This window comes from Azolla caroliniana, unplaced genomic scaffold, assembly GCF_043228905.1.
Source record: "Azolla caroliniana isolate FFs.n. ecotype wild unplaced genomic scaffold, voAzoCaro1.0.p SCAF_8, whole genome shotgun sequence".
Taxonomy (NCBI): domain Eukaryota; kingdom Viridiplantae; phylum Streptophyta; class Polypodiopsida; order Salviniales; family Salviniaceae; genus Azolla; species Azolla caroliniana.
This window is the reverse complement of record NW_028230443.1, coordinates 21,389,528-21,402,999: the sequence shown is the minus strand read 5'-3', so window position 1 is coordinate 21,402,999 and position 13,472 is coordinate 21,389,528. Positions and strand designations below refer to the sequence as shown.

General features: G+C 48.5%; 1 protein-coding gene across 1 annotated transcript; it reads right to left on the bottom strand.

Annotated features, from left to right (window-relative positions):
• Positions 1-9,221: 9,221 nt before the first annotated feature.
• Positions 9,222-9,976, bottom strand: LOC147861322 (uncharacterized). The gene has a single exon (XM_087323371.1). It carries the CDS (start codon positions 9,974-9,976, stop codon positions 9,224-9,226), a length of 753 nt encoding a protein of 250 aa, XP_087179497.1. The 3' UTR covers positions 9,222-9,223.
• Between the last annotated feature and the right edge of the window lie 3,496 nt (positions 9,977-13,472).

The window sequence follows — 13,472 nt, the reverse complement described above, 5'->3', positions numbered from 1 at the left end:
CTCCATGCTATCGTGGCACTCCCAAGAGAGAACGCATATCCGGACGTGGATCGGCGATCGGCGATCGGCGGCGTTGCCAGCCCAATCAACATTGATGTAGCCGACCAACTGCGGGGCTAGACCGGTCCGAAATAGCAGTTCGCGGTCCTTAGTCCCGCTTACGTATCGCAGTACGCGTTGCGCACACTGAAGGTGCTCCTCGGTAGGTCGCTCCATAAACTGACTGATCACCCCGACCAGATAACTGAGATCGGGTCGGGTGATTGTCAAGTAGATAAGGCTTTCGACAATTTGTCGGAACCTCGTCGGGTCGCATACCTCTCTGGTATTGGGGCGAGGCTTGATGGTTCTATCTAGAGGAGTCGAGACGGACTTACAGTCTGCCATCCCGAATTTGAAGAGCATATTCAGCGCATAATGACGTTGGCTGATCAGTATGCCTTCGGGGGTGCGGACCACTTCGATCCCGAGGAAGTAATGAAGGTCTCCTAGATCCTTCATGTCGAATGATGCCGCAAGCTGAAGCTTCACGTGGTTGATTTCACCTAGGTCGGCACCGGTGATGACCAAGTCATCAACATAGAGTAAAATACTGACCGACCCAAGTCGACCTTTCCGAACGAACAGTGAGGAGTCCGATTTTGACATCGCAAAGCCCATCCGACGCAGACGATGTGTGATCTTGGCGTTCCAGGCACGCGAGGCTTGCTTCAGTCCGTAAAGGGACTTCTTCAATCGGCACACTGCCGACGTGTTCGTTCCGGAGTGAAATCCGGGGGGTTGTACCATGTACACTAGTTCCTCAAGCTCACCTTGCAGGAACGCATTCTTTACATCCATCTGATGTAAGTGCCACCCCTTGGCCACGGCTACTGCGAGCAAAACATACACGGTCGTCATCTTCGTGATCGTCGCAAACGTCTCATCGTAGTCGATGCCGTGTTTCTGCGTGTAGCCTTTCGCTTCTAACCGGGCCTTGTATCGGTTGACAGAGCCATCGGTGTTGTACTTGACCTTGTACACCCACCTACATCCGATCGGCTTCACACCCTTTGGTGCGTCAACTAGGTCCTAGGTCTTGTTTTCCGCCAATGTCTGCATCTCTGCCTCCATCGTGGCGCGCCAATTTGCGTCCTTAGCTGCCTCTACGTAGCTCTCCGGCTCACACACTTCTGCTACACGGGTCATGTACGCATAATGATGCGCCATGTACTCGTTGTATCCGAACCGCACAATTGGGTTCTTTTGGCAGGTAGATCGGCGTAATCGGTCATTAGCCGATATCGAGGTCTTCTCGGCCGATACAGACTTTTCTCTTGAAGACCCGTCACCACTTCCCTCGGAGTCGGACTCACGTCGGTCTGACTCTTTCCTATCCGTGCCGGAATCCGACACCTTCTTCTTCCCTTTCTCTTTGCATGTAAGCCGTCTCCTCAGCTTCCTGCGCGGGGAATGCATGGCCGAGTCTCCACTACTCGCCGACTCTTCATCGGACCAGTCGAACCGACACAGTCATCCATTCGGTCCACTTAACCGAAATGAATTCGGACTCTCTTCGCCCGTCCGGATTTCAGGCTCATCCGGAGGCATCTCGGCCTCACTGACCTCATCGTCAGAACTCGGATTGGAGGTGATGTCCGGAGTCGGAGGCAAGTACCAGGACGCAGACTCATCAAACACAACGTAATGGCTCACGCGCGCTTGTTTAGCGCGTGGGTTATAACACTTATAACCCTTCTGCTCGTCTGAGTAACCGACCAAGATACATTTCTCGGCCTTTGCGTCTAGCTTCCTCCGTTTCTCCTTTGGCACACGCACATATGCAATGCTACCGAAAAGTCGTAAGTGTCGTAAGTTCGGCTTCGTTCCGAAATATAGCTCGTGCGCCGACACTTTTTCTCCGATCCGATTTTGGATGTATACCGTGGTCCTTACCGCCTCGGCCCAGTATAACTTGGGCAAGGTCTTTTCTTCTAGCATTGCCCGTGCCGCCTCCACAACCGACCGATTTTTGCTCTCGGACACGCCGTTTTGCTCTGGCGTGTATCTACAACTGAATTCGCGCCGAATTCCCATTTGTTGTAGATAACCGTTGAATTGACCGGAAAAGTATTCTTTTTCGCCATCCGACCGTAGGCACTTGATCTTTCTTCCTGTTTCCGTTTCCATGAACCCGTTGAAGTCCCGGAAATAGTCAAAGACTTCGCTCGATGAGGTAGCCCCATGTGTGCTGCGTGTAGTCGTCGATGAAGGAGACGAAATATCGGCTCCTGCCAAGACTAACGTTTTGTGCTGGCCCCCACACATCTGAGTGTATCACGTCGAGCTTGTTCCAGCTCCAGTTACACTCGTTGGGGAAGGGAAGTCGGTGTTGCTTCCCAAGCTGGCAGGCTTCACAAATTTGTGCCTTCCGGCCACTAAATTTGGGCAATCCGAACACTACTTGTTTCGATTGTAGGTCTTAAAGCCGCTGGTAGTTGATGTGGCCTATCCGCTTGTGCCATAAGTCGATGTCCAACTCGACTTTTTGTCCCTTCGCGAACATTGCGGTGCCACCGTCAGTAGAGTCGAGGATGAACATCCTCCCATCTCTGCGCCCTTGCGCAATAATACGGCCTTCTTCCTCGATGAAGCACTCGAGGTGTGTAAACCAAACCTGCATCCCCTGGTCGATGATCTGGCCGACCGACACCAGATTCTTCGTGATGGTTGGGACATGTAACACGTTCATAAGTTTCCCTTTCTACCCGACATGGCTCAAGGGAACTTCACCGACACTCGCGATCGGATGTAGAGTGTCGTCTCCGGTTGCGACTACTCCTGGTTGCGTCGATTTCTCAAGGTATGAGAACCACTCCTCGTGGCACGTCATGTGGTTTGGCGCGCCGGAGTTGACGTACCACACCTCCTCCGACTTTGGGGTGATCTTCTTCATTGAGTTTGCTTCGTGTCTTGTCATGAAGACTGACCCTTTTTCGGCTTTTCCGGATCCTTCGGCGTAGTGCGATCGTTGCCGGTTTCCTTTGTCGGTATGTTCGGAACAAGATCCGGAACCAGTCCTCTTTGACTCGGCGCGCTTTTTCCAGCACTCGCTCTCCCTATGGCCTTTCTTGCCACAGTACCAGCATTCCGCGGCAGATTTCCCTTACTGGTTCTCGTCGCCTCGACTCCCCCTGTTTCCGGAGGGTCCGGAGTTGCTGTTGGCATCACTTCAGTGCCTTCTTCCTTGATCCCGTCGGCCGCGTCCATTGCGTACCGACTCGCCTCGTCCGCCATGACCACGGGGCCTCTCTCCCTCCGTGTACAACATCTTGTTGTCTGCATGCGTGTTTGTCGACACACCCCGTGGTTCTCCTGTTTAAGGTGGATCGACTGTAAGTCGAAAAACGACGACGTATTCTCCCGTGTACACACAACAGTTCGGAACGCTCCAAACTTTGACGCCAAACCCCCGAGACAGATGTGGACCATCTCGCTTTCCTCGATGTTCACATTGATGGAGGCTAAGGAGTCGCATATGTCCTTGATCTTCGAGGTTTAGTTAGCCACCGACAAATCGCGTTGTCGTAGGTTGCTCAACGCCTGTCAGAGCTGAAGCTTCCTGGCTGTGGTGCTCGCGGCGAAGATCTTCTTCAGATTTTCCCACGCACCCTTCAACGTTTTTGCATCCCGAACGTAGCTTAATAGCTATTCGCCCACACAAGACGCGAAATAGTATAACACTCTGCTTGCTGATTGTTCCCACGCCGGGAAGTCTTTGTGTGTCGAATTGGGTGCTGTGTCATTTGCTCCATCGACATAGCTCTAGTAACCGTGTCTGAACAGGTACTGGGGCATCTTGGAAGACCAAGACGCGTAGTTGTTTTTGTCGAGCTTCTCCGTTGGAAGCAAGCTAGCCATGCCTCTATCCATCGGTTTTGTTGTTCTTCTTCATTGGTTTTCCCTTCAAGTAAAGTTGGCTGCAGAGGTTCTCAACCCTCGCGCTCTGATACCATGAAAAGAATGTCATGCGGAAGCAATATAGGAGACAGAACAACAGAAGACATAGGTTTAATGGAAAGCTTAGGTTTGCATAGTACACACGAGAGAGACACACAGAGAGAGAGAGTAAGCACAAGAACTTAATTAAAAAATAATACTCAATCTGTACATAGGATGTGCTCAGTGAGCACTTTTATACAAGCCCTGACAATCGGGCTGACACAAGTACTAACAGTACTTGACTGCTCATAAATGAGCCTCGACACTTACTCCCAAAACTATTCCTTATGAGGAATATCTTTCTAACGGCCTCGCGGTTTATGCACCGCTACGACCATGTTATGCGTACCGAGTTTACGCACCTAGTCTACGCACTAGTTACCCATCGTATTACGCACAAATGTTGAGCTTGTCTCTCAACATAATGTAACGGTTACTAATATGACTAATACAAAAAGACCATTACATTCTTGTACACATGCACATAATTGTGCATGTGTTCATACACATATTTATCCTGACACACTCATATACATTACACATACACAACAACCACTTTATAGTGTTCCACCCTTATACCTCCCTGTACAACTCCTATGGGTAACACATGGCACACATGTGGGATAGTGCATTGCAAAATCAACCCACTCGCCATGGCAACTCTTAGCGATCGGAACTCCATCGGTTGTCTCAACGGTCGGAAATCCCTCGACCGGATCATATGTCTACGATTGATAATTTCAATTGGAGCTTGCTTGACTCGAACCTTCTCGTTCGGTCAACACATCTCTCGATTGGATCACACACTAATCGGCTCGCCCACTGCGGCATGGGTCATAAGATCGCGTTGTGTGTATGTGTATTCTTTCTTTCATCATGTGAGTTGTGTTTTCAAAATTTTATGTTGTACCCCCTTCGTTTTTTAAATTCTAAATTTTTGTTAGGAAACAGGTCCCTCTGGATGGGAAGTGAGAAGAAAAGTGTTGATGAGCAACTCGGCCGAGGCCGAATCCGGATGTGGAGTGGCTGGCAACGGAAGACCCGGTGAGAACCGGATGTTGCAGGCCCGGTGAGAACCTCTCATCGGATGGAAGGGACATATATGTAAATATGTTCTAGAGAGGCCACTGGGGCTATATTTGTAAATAGCCCAAAAGTCATATTAGTATAAATATGACCTAGGGCAAACTTAATAGTGATGAGGATAGAGTTATTGGTGTAACCTCTGTACAATGCGTAAGAGAGAGAGAGAGAGAGAGAGAGAGAAAGAAAGAAAGAAAGAAAGATATATTAACGTCTTCTAAGGCCAAAATTGGCCCATGAGACAAAAGGTGTACAACAAAAATGGGATATTTACCCATTCATCGAAAGTAAAAATAAAAATAAGATAAAATAGGGTTTAAGCTAAATAGTTCTAAGAAAACAACAAACATGTTCTATATAAAAAAACATGTTCTACAATGAGAATGATTCTATACTAGGCCTAATTTCATTTCCATCCAAGTCTCTCGAAGAGAAGCGGGGGGTCAAAGGGTTGCCATGATGTGGATGTGGCCCGTGGTCCCCATGTAAGAGGTACCCCAACCATAGCTTCGAGTCGACGTAGCTCACGTTCCCTTATCTTCTTAATCTTTTCTACTCCACGTTGACTTGTGTTGAAGCCCAACATCCGAGGACGTTTGGTTGCTCTTTGTATTTCTGCTTCCTCAAGGGAGAGGCCGAGCGGCATAAGTGTATCCACATTCATCGTCTCCCCATGTTCCTGAAAAATTACACTAGGTACATGTTGATGAGTAGTAAAAGGGTTATGATTAACACTTTGTAATTTATCCTCCCTATGTTGTTTTAGCTCTAAGATATACCTACCTAGTCTCTTTACACTCGGGGTATCTAATAGTTTGGAGAGGGTGGGAGAGGGTCCTAGTATGTCTTGGTATTCCGCCCGTATCTCGGCATAAGTTGGGCACTTGCATGTGAAGTGATACTCATCCTCTATCTCTATGTGGCATAACCTACATAGCCTTTCCTCTCTAGGGACTCTATTAGCTCGACCATTCTCAATCTCAAGTTGGTGAGATGATATCCTAAGTTGTCCAATGGCCACCCTTAGTGCATTTGATAAGAAAGTATCTAGGTATCTTGGTCGTGTAATAAACCCTAACTTAGAGAAGTGCAAGAAGTGTTCCTTATAGTACACCATTTTAGATGGGAGTGGCTCTCGTGGGGTGATCCATTTGTATCGAGTGTAGATTTGCCATATTTCTTGGCGTATCACTTTATTACGATCTTCACGAGAGATTAAAGTTTGATCAGTCCCATGGTTGTACTTAAGGGGAGGTAGGTTATTAATGTCTATGCCATTTGCAAATAACCAACTCACCACAATGCTATACCAAGAGTTGGTGTCTCCAGACACATGTAAGGATCGGGATGCCTCAAAGGCTCGACGGGATATCCTATCTTGTGGTTGACTATGTATCCGATGAATAAAAGCTACCACTTGAAAGAGTGCTTCTACTAACATCGGGGGTAGGCTAAACTCCGCTCTAATAATGTCATGTGGTACTGTCGATTTGCTTCGGAGTTGACGTGATAACATCACCACTAAAGGTCTCTCCAATTGCGTCCACATAAAAGATGGTAGACCTGGAGCCCATACTACTGATGCATACATGAGGGACGGGGTCACTAATGAGTCGAAAAGCCATCCCTTAGTCCGTGGCTCTTGAAAGTATGCTTGGTGGCATTGTCTCTCTAAGAGTGAGAGGGATGCATATCCTCTCGTTAGCCTATCTTTGGCTGCCTGGGTCATCGAGAATTTACCTGAGCGAGCACTAAAAGTGACTCCCAAGTATACATAAGATCCCACCACCTCAACTAGTTTATGAGAGAGGATGAGGTGACATTTACTCCTAAGTCTGGACGATGTATGAAAGATAAGGACTTTAGTTTTCGCTAGATTCACTACCAGTCCTCGTTGTGTACAAAAGTCATCTAGGGCATTAAGATGCTTTTGTAGGTCGTGTTCCGACTCCGAGAGCAAGACAATGTCGTCTGCGTAGAGTAAGAGACTAACTTGCGTATCCCCAATAGCCACTCCTTTGCCTCCCTTACGAGCAATAAAATCAGTGATCTCATCAATGTAGATCCCAAAAAGAGTCGGTGATAGGGGGCAACCCTGTTTTACACCAATGGTGCTAGTGAAACAATCGGATAGGCCACCTGGGCATCTTACGCGCCCATAGACTTGCTCATATAGGGCATAAATGGCCCAAATCATGTCATTTGGTATCTCCAAGCTCTTAAGTCTATCAAACAACCTCTCCCTAGGAACTGTATCAAAGGCTTTGCGAAAGTCCACAAAGCAACAATATAGTTTCTTCTTACGAGCCTTTGTTTGGTCAATTAAGCACCTAAGTGTGAAGATGTGGTCAATAGTGGAGAAGGCTCGTCTAAAGCCAGCCTGCTCAGGTGCTCGAAGACTTAATGTTTCCATATAATCACTGAGCTCCGCTTCCATTACTGCACCATATAGTTTAGCAAGCGTATGACCTATCATAATGGTCCTATATGTATTTGGGTCCATTGGGTCCCCTCCTTTATGTATAGGGGCCACAGTGTTCATGGCCCATTGTGGTGGAAAACCCTCGGCGAGGGCGCGGTTGAAGATTAGAGTGAGAAGGGGAGCTAGGCACTCTCGAGCATATATGATGTGCTCGGCTCGCAATCCTGTGTGGTCCATGGATTTCCTATGTTGTAATTTTTTTATGACCTTCGTGACCCTAGAGGTCGTGAAAAGTGTCCCCATGGTAGGTCGAGGTGTGGAGGGCATTGGAATGGGTGGTTGGTTCGGGACATGGTAGAGTCTCTCGGTATATGTGTGCCAAATATTGGGATCCTCGATGGGTGTTTGTGGTTTCGGTTCCCGTAGTCTCTTCCATGCAAGGGCACAATCCCTACTCATGAGCATATGGTAGAGTTCCCAATATTGAGATGCTTCCCAAGCTCGTCTTTTACGACGTGTCATCTTGCGCATCTCTTTGCGAGCCTGTACTAAGGAGATAGTACCACTGAGTCGCGATACTTTAAGTTGTCTATACAACTCTCTACAATCCTCGTCATACCACTTGTTTTGTGGCATAGACCCTATTCTACTATGATTGGAGTCTTTCGTGTATGGGAAGCTACTAGTGGCGGCTGAGTGAAGGATGTGTGTGAGTTCTGTAGTGAGGTTCTCTAAAGGCAAGGAAGAATCAAACGAGGAAAGATGGGCTTGAACATGTCGAGAGTAGATGTCCGCGAGCTCATGCGTGAAATGTATTATAGTGTGATGGGTTGGTTTACTAGAGTTGGTGGTGTGGGAGGTGTCACATTTTAGCTCAAAGTATAGGAAGGTATGGTCTGCCCCAATGGGGCATGGGGCCACCCGGAAGGAGCTAACCATGTGGGTAGCTTCAGGGCGTCCTATTAGATAATCAACGGTGCTTTCCCCTCCTCCATGTGGGAAACATGTGAGCTCCTCCGAGCCCGGCCACTTGGCTAAGCCATTATATATGATCATCTGGTGTCGGCTTCCAAGTTCAAGCAGATGATGGCCAAAGCTTGTGGCATCCGCACCTTGATCCTTCGATGTACGTGTTATGCCTAAGGCTAAAGGGTCGACATTCACCATTTCTAGGTTTCTATCCATCTGAAATATTGTGCATTGTCGGGACTGGGTTCTCGCATTGAAATCTCCTACCAGGAAGACTTCCCCTTGAGAAGAATATCGGATTATGTCATCCGACAAAGGTTCGTATGGAGAAGGCCCATGTGGCGTTCCTTCATCAACTATACTCGCCTCTCCAGCCATATTGTAGCGGGACCCTTTCGGGGGGAAGTAACAAACTGCGATAAATATCACCTGATCCTTACTAGTGAGGACTTTCACCCACATAAAACGGGCTTCTGGGTCTGACTTTAGTATTTCTATCCTATTATTTATCTCTTTCCGAAATAATATCGCAACCCCCCCAGACCCTCTAGTAGTGTGTCGACGTGAGGTTTGTCTAAAGACAGATTCCCAACGAAAACCGTCAACTCGTGGCAGTCCTCGATTTGGGCTTTGATGTGTTTCTACTACAAAAAGTATATCAGATACTTTCAAAATCTCCTCTAGACGGCCAGGATGTGTCCAAAGTGCGCCGTTACAGTTCCATAAAGTGATCCTAAGTTTATTATCTGTCACATGGGCCACACGCCGTCAATTGGCGGCACGATCATTTATTATGACACGTCCGTCCCGGTAGAAAGCACGATGCCCCTCTTTACGAGCTTGTATGACTCGTGGCATACAAGTTTTACGATGCTCAATTTGCATCTTGGTCAAGTCTTCATCGAGGTAGATAGGCTCCCCGCCCAAGCCTCGAAGAATTGGTCTCTTTTTAAAAAAGGCGATTCTAGATTCTGAGTCCTTAAACTGAAGGACTAAAGCTCTTTTCCTAGTTGTGTCACGCCCTACCCTCCAGGTTTTAGTGATTGGTAGGGCTTCGTACCCTAACATTTTCCCTAATGTTTGTGCATCTTCATCCGGAGATGCCCCTTCCTTGAGCCCAGTAACTCGTACATTTAGGCGTCGAGCTTGACGCATTTTTTCTTCCTCGAGGGTAGTGTTTACAATGTTTTCATCCTTTAGTTCTTTTTTAATATTACGTTTTACTACATCAACCCACCCAGTTTTAGCTAATTCCATATCACTTTTAACCTCTTCTTTAACCTTTTTTATCTCGTCCTTAATATCCTCTAGGGAAGATATTTCACCATCTTCCCTAGATATCTCGAGGTCCTTAACTTGTTTTCGGAGGTTCACATTATCTACCTTAAGTTTCGCTATTTCCGCAAAAAGTAGTTCTTTTTCTTCCTTATCTTTTTGTTTTTCAGCTTCAATTTCTTTCGCCCATTTTTCAAATTTTACTAACCGGTTAAGGACATCTAAAAATTCTTCCTTACTTATCATTTCGTCGTGTGTTTCCTTATGGTTTCGTCGAGAAGTCATGTTGTAATTCAAAGAATAAATGAAAGAAAAAGTCAAAAAGGGCAGAAAAAACTTAGCCGAGCATTGATGTCTTGCGCGCTAGGTATAAGTGTAGAAGCACATTTGTACTCTCTCGTCACGACGCCGTAAGAGGTGTAGGTGATAGCGACGGTCGACACCTACAGAGAGAGAGAGAGAGAGCGACATACAGAGATTGTGTCTCTGTTGTAACCATCGCTAGGCGAAGATTGTGAGAAAGAGGTCGTTGCCTCTATGCTCCATGTTGTATTACTTTACAGAGTGATAGTTTGGAGTCTGCGGACTCCCGTGGTTTTTCCCTCTCAGGGTTTTCCACGTTAATATCTTGTGTATTCTCTTTCTGTTTTGTCGACTTACCTCCATTCCCATTTAGTCTGTGATTTTTGTTTTCGATTGTCATCAAGTGATCTATGCTTCAGTTGTTGCTGGAGATTAATCCGCGTATTCCATGTCAATTTTACCCTCAAATTTTTTAAAATTGTATTTTTTGCCCTTAAGTTTTCAAAATTCCATGTCATGCCCTTATGTTTCTAAAATTTGGTCACCTGCCCCTCTCTTTTTCTTTTTGTTCCTCATGAATCTCTACAATGAAGAAGGCCTCATCATTCTTTCCGAATGCAAGTTCTGTTAGCTGATTTGCAGTTAATGGATTAGACTCCGTGGTTGAGGAGGAGGCAACAGGACCAACACCAAGCTCGAAATCCATTCTTTCAGTCTTACTATGCTCGTTCTTTCTTTCTTTCTTTCTTCTCCTTATTCTTTCTTGCTTCTTCTCCTCAAGAATTCTGGTGCATTTTGTGAAGGTGGGCCTCTTAGGTACATAAAGCACGACTTTAAACTCTAATTGCCCTTCCACAGAGAAATGCTTCACAACCAGATGTTCTTCCCAATCATTAGTCAAACTTTTGTAGAAGGTGGCATATTCCTCTTTTGTAATCCCCTCAAGCTTCCTCATCCATATGGGCTTCTGTTTGTTGACAAGGGACCATCCATGACAAACTTCCTTAATTTTCTTCATCATTCTTTCTTCACTTTGTTTTCTTCGTTTCGTCAATGCCATTCTTTCTTTTTGTGTTTCTTGTGTGCCTTCCTCATTCTCCTCTTTCCTCTTTCCCCCTTCCCCTTATGTCTGTCCGATCGGTTACCGCTGTCCAGGGGCCGACTTTGTTCGGGGCTGTTGCCGTCTCTCCGTCGGTTGTTGGACGTCGATTCGGCCCATGCAGTTTGGCAGCCAACCCTGTTTGGGCGGTTGTCTGACCGACTGTCTCTTGGTTTGGCCGTGTCTTTCCGGCCACATGCTGGATTTCGGCCGGTTCGGCCGCTGCTATTCGATCTCTTCACTGTTTTATGATCGTTTCTGTTCGGCCTCCGACTACCGGACCGTTGTCGTGAAAATACGACGAGGATACGTTGTCGCGTTGTTACGCGCGTGCGTGGGGAAAGGCAGGACCACGGGGGTCTTGGACTAGGGAGCGACGGAGCGTAGGAAGTCGCACTTCACCGTTTCCGGGGCATCCCAGAAGCACACCGGAAGCAACCGAAGGGAGAGAGAGAGAGAGCGTGTTTAACACCGACTCACGCACACACACACACACACAGCCCAACCCGACTCACGCCTTATGTACAGAAAACGCAGGAAAGGGTAGGCACCCGACGCCAAGAACGACGCGAATATACACAAACAAACGTATATATATATACATATAAAGGGAAGAATACATTCCCGGCGTCGAGCCGGACTGAGGTAGGTTACAGTAGTCGTCTGCTGTCAAGCCGCCGTCGGGGAGCTCTCAGCTCGTCACGCCGAGCGGGGTCTTGCACAGGAGGCCGAACCAAAGCAAACCCTAAGCAAAACACGAAGAAGGAGAAGAAGAAGAAGAACCTAACTCTAAACCTAACGGTATACCCTCTAATGCAAAATGGGCAACCCTTACACAAAGGGCGTTCCCTTCCTTTTATAGAACAAAGAAAGGGATGCGTTACAATGTGGGACATATCCTGACTTACATGGGATCGACTGTCCCGACTTGACTACTCTTCGGCGCCATAAAGGCGCCCTCGATATTCACACTAAATGTACACGGGTGCGTACACACGCTGCACCCCGCCGATGTAGCCAATGTTTCCCGGTTTCCGCCTCTGGCTGAAATTCTTCACGACATCCGCCCCCACCTAACTGCACGTCCACCGGTACGTGCCAAATCTGGATGAAGGGTGAGAGATTTCGGCCGGCGAGAAACCGGTCTTCCGTGATCCGCATCCCGGCTTGTTGCCGGTTTGATCCGTCGGCTTCGATTCTTCCTTCGCGCTTACCTCCCCTAGGCTCGTCCGACCCGTCGATGGGTCCTCTACCGCGATCTCCGTAGTACGCGTACTTCCGTTGGCCCTTGTTTGGCCGTATGAACACCTCGCTTCCCGCCGTATGCCCGATGTCCTCCATTTGAGGAACGCTCATAGCGGCCTTCTTGGCCTTCGTTGATCATCAGTGTCGTCCTGATTGCTGTCCCATGTCGTTTCGTGTTGCCCTCGTCCTCTCGCTGCCACCTTCCTTCTCCATGGTCTTACATCGCCGCGTTGGCTCGAACCGCCATGGTCTCCGGAACGGTGTGGGGATCCCTTTCCGGTCTTCTCCGCGATACCTCCGAACCGCGCAACCTATCTCCGCGCTCGCCTTTCCGCTCCGGCACCTCCGTGTGCCATGTACCCTCGCCCGTTGTTTGGCACCGCCTGTGTCGCACTCCGGTTTACTGCACGTCTTGTCGGCCCCCTTTTTGGCCAGATCGTGCATCGTCGTTCACCCGCATACCGGTGTCCTTTGCATCCGAGGAACACCCCGTAGTAGCCCGCTTAGCCCTTCCGAAACCTCGTGTCGTCGGGTCCTGTTCCCTACCGCCACCGTCCTTCTCCCTCGGTCTTACGTTGCCACGTTGGCCGAACAGCCGGGGTCTCCGGATCGGTGTGAGGGTCCCATAGGACCGGACTCCGTTTCTATGCTTGCCGAAAGTCGGGTGCCTTTTGTTTGAGTCCCTTCCGGACTCTCCTCGTGTCTTCCGTGTCGCCGGGTCCCGTTTCCCGCCGCCACCAACCTTCTCTCTCAGTCTCATGTTGCCACGTTGGCCGAACTGCCGGAGTCTCGGGTTAAGTGTGGGGATCCCGTAGGACCGGACTTCCTTACGCCCTTTGCCTTCGTCCCCTCGCCGCCACCGTCAGTATCTTGGTCTTACGTCGACCGCGTTGCCGACTGCCGAAGTCTCTAGAACCGGTGTGAAGGATCCTCCGTAGGCTGCCCTTCCGTAGCCCTTGCCTTCGTCACCTCGCCGCCACCGTCAGTATCTTGGTCTTACATCGACCGCGTTGCCGACTGCCGAAGTCTCTAGAACCGGTGTGAAGGATCCTCCTCCCCGCTGTTTTGGCTTCCTGACCCTGTCCCGGGTCGTCC

Excerpts from the sequence above, each read along its gene's own strand:
- LOC147861322 (XM_087323371.1), bottom strand. The coding sequence starts at position 9,976 with ATGATAAGTAAGGAAGAATTTTTAGATGTCCTTAACCGGTTAGTAAAA.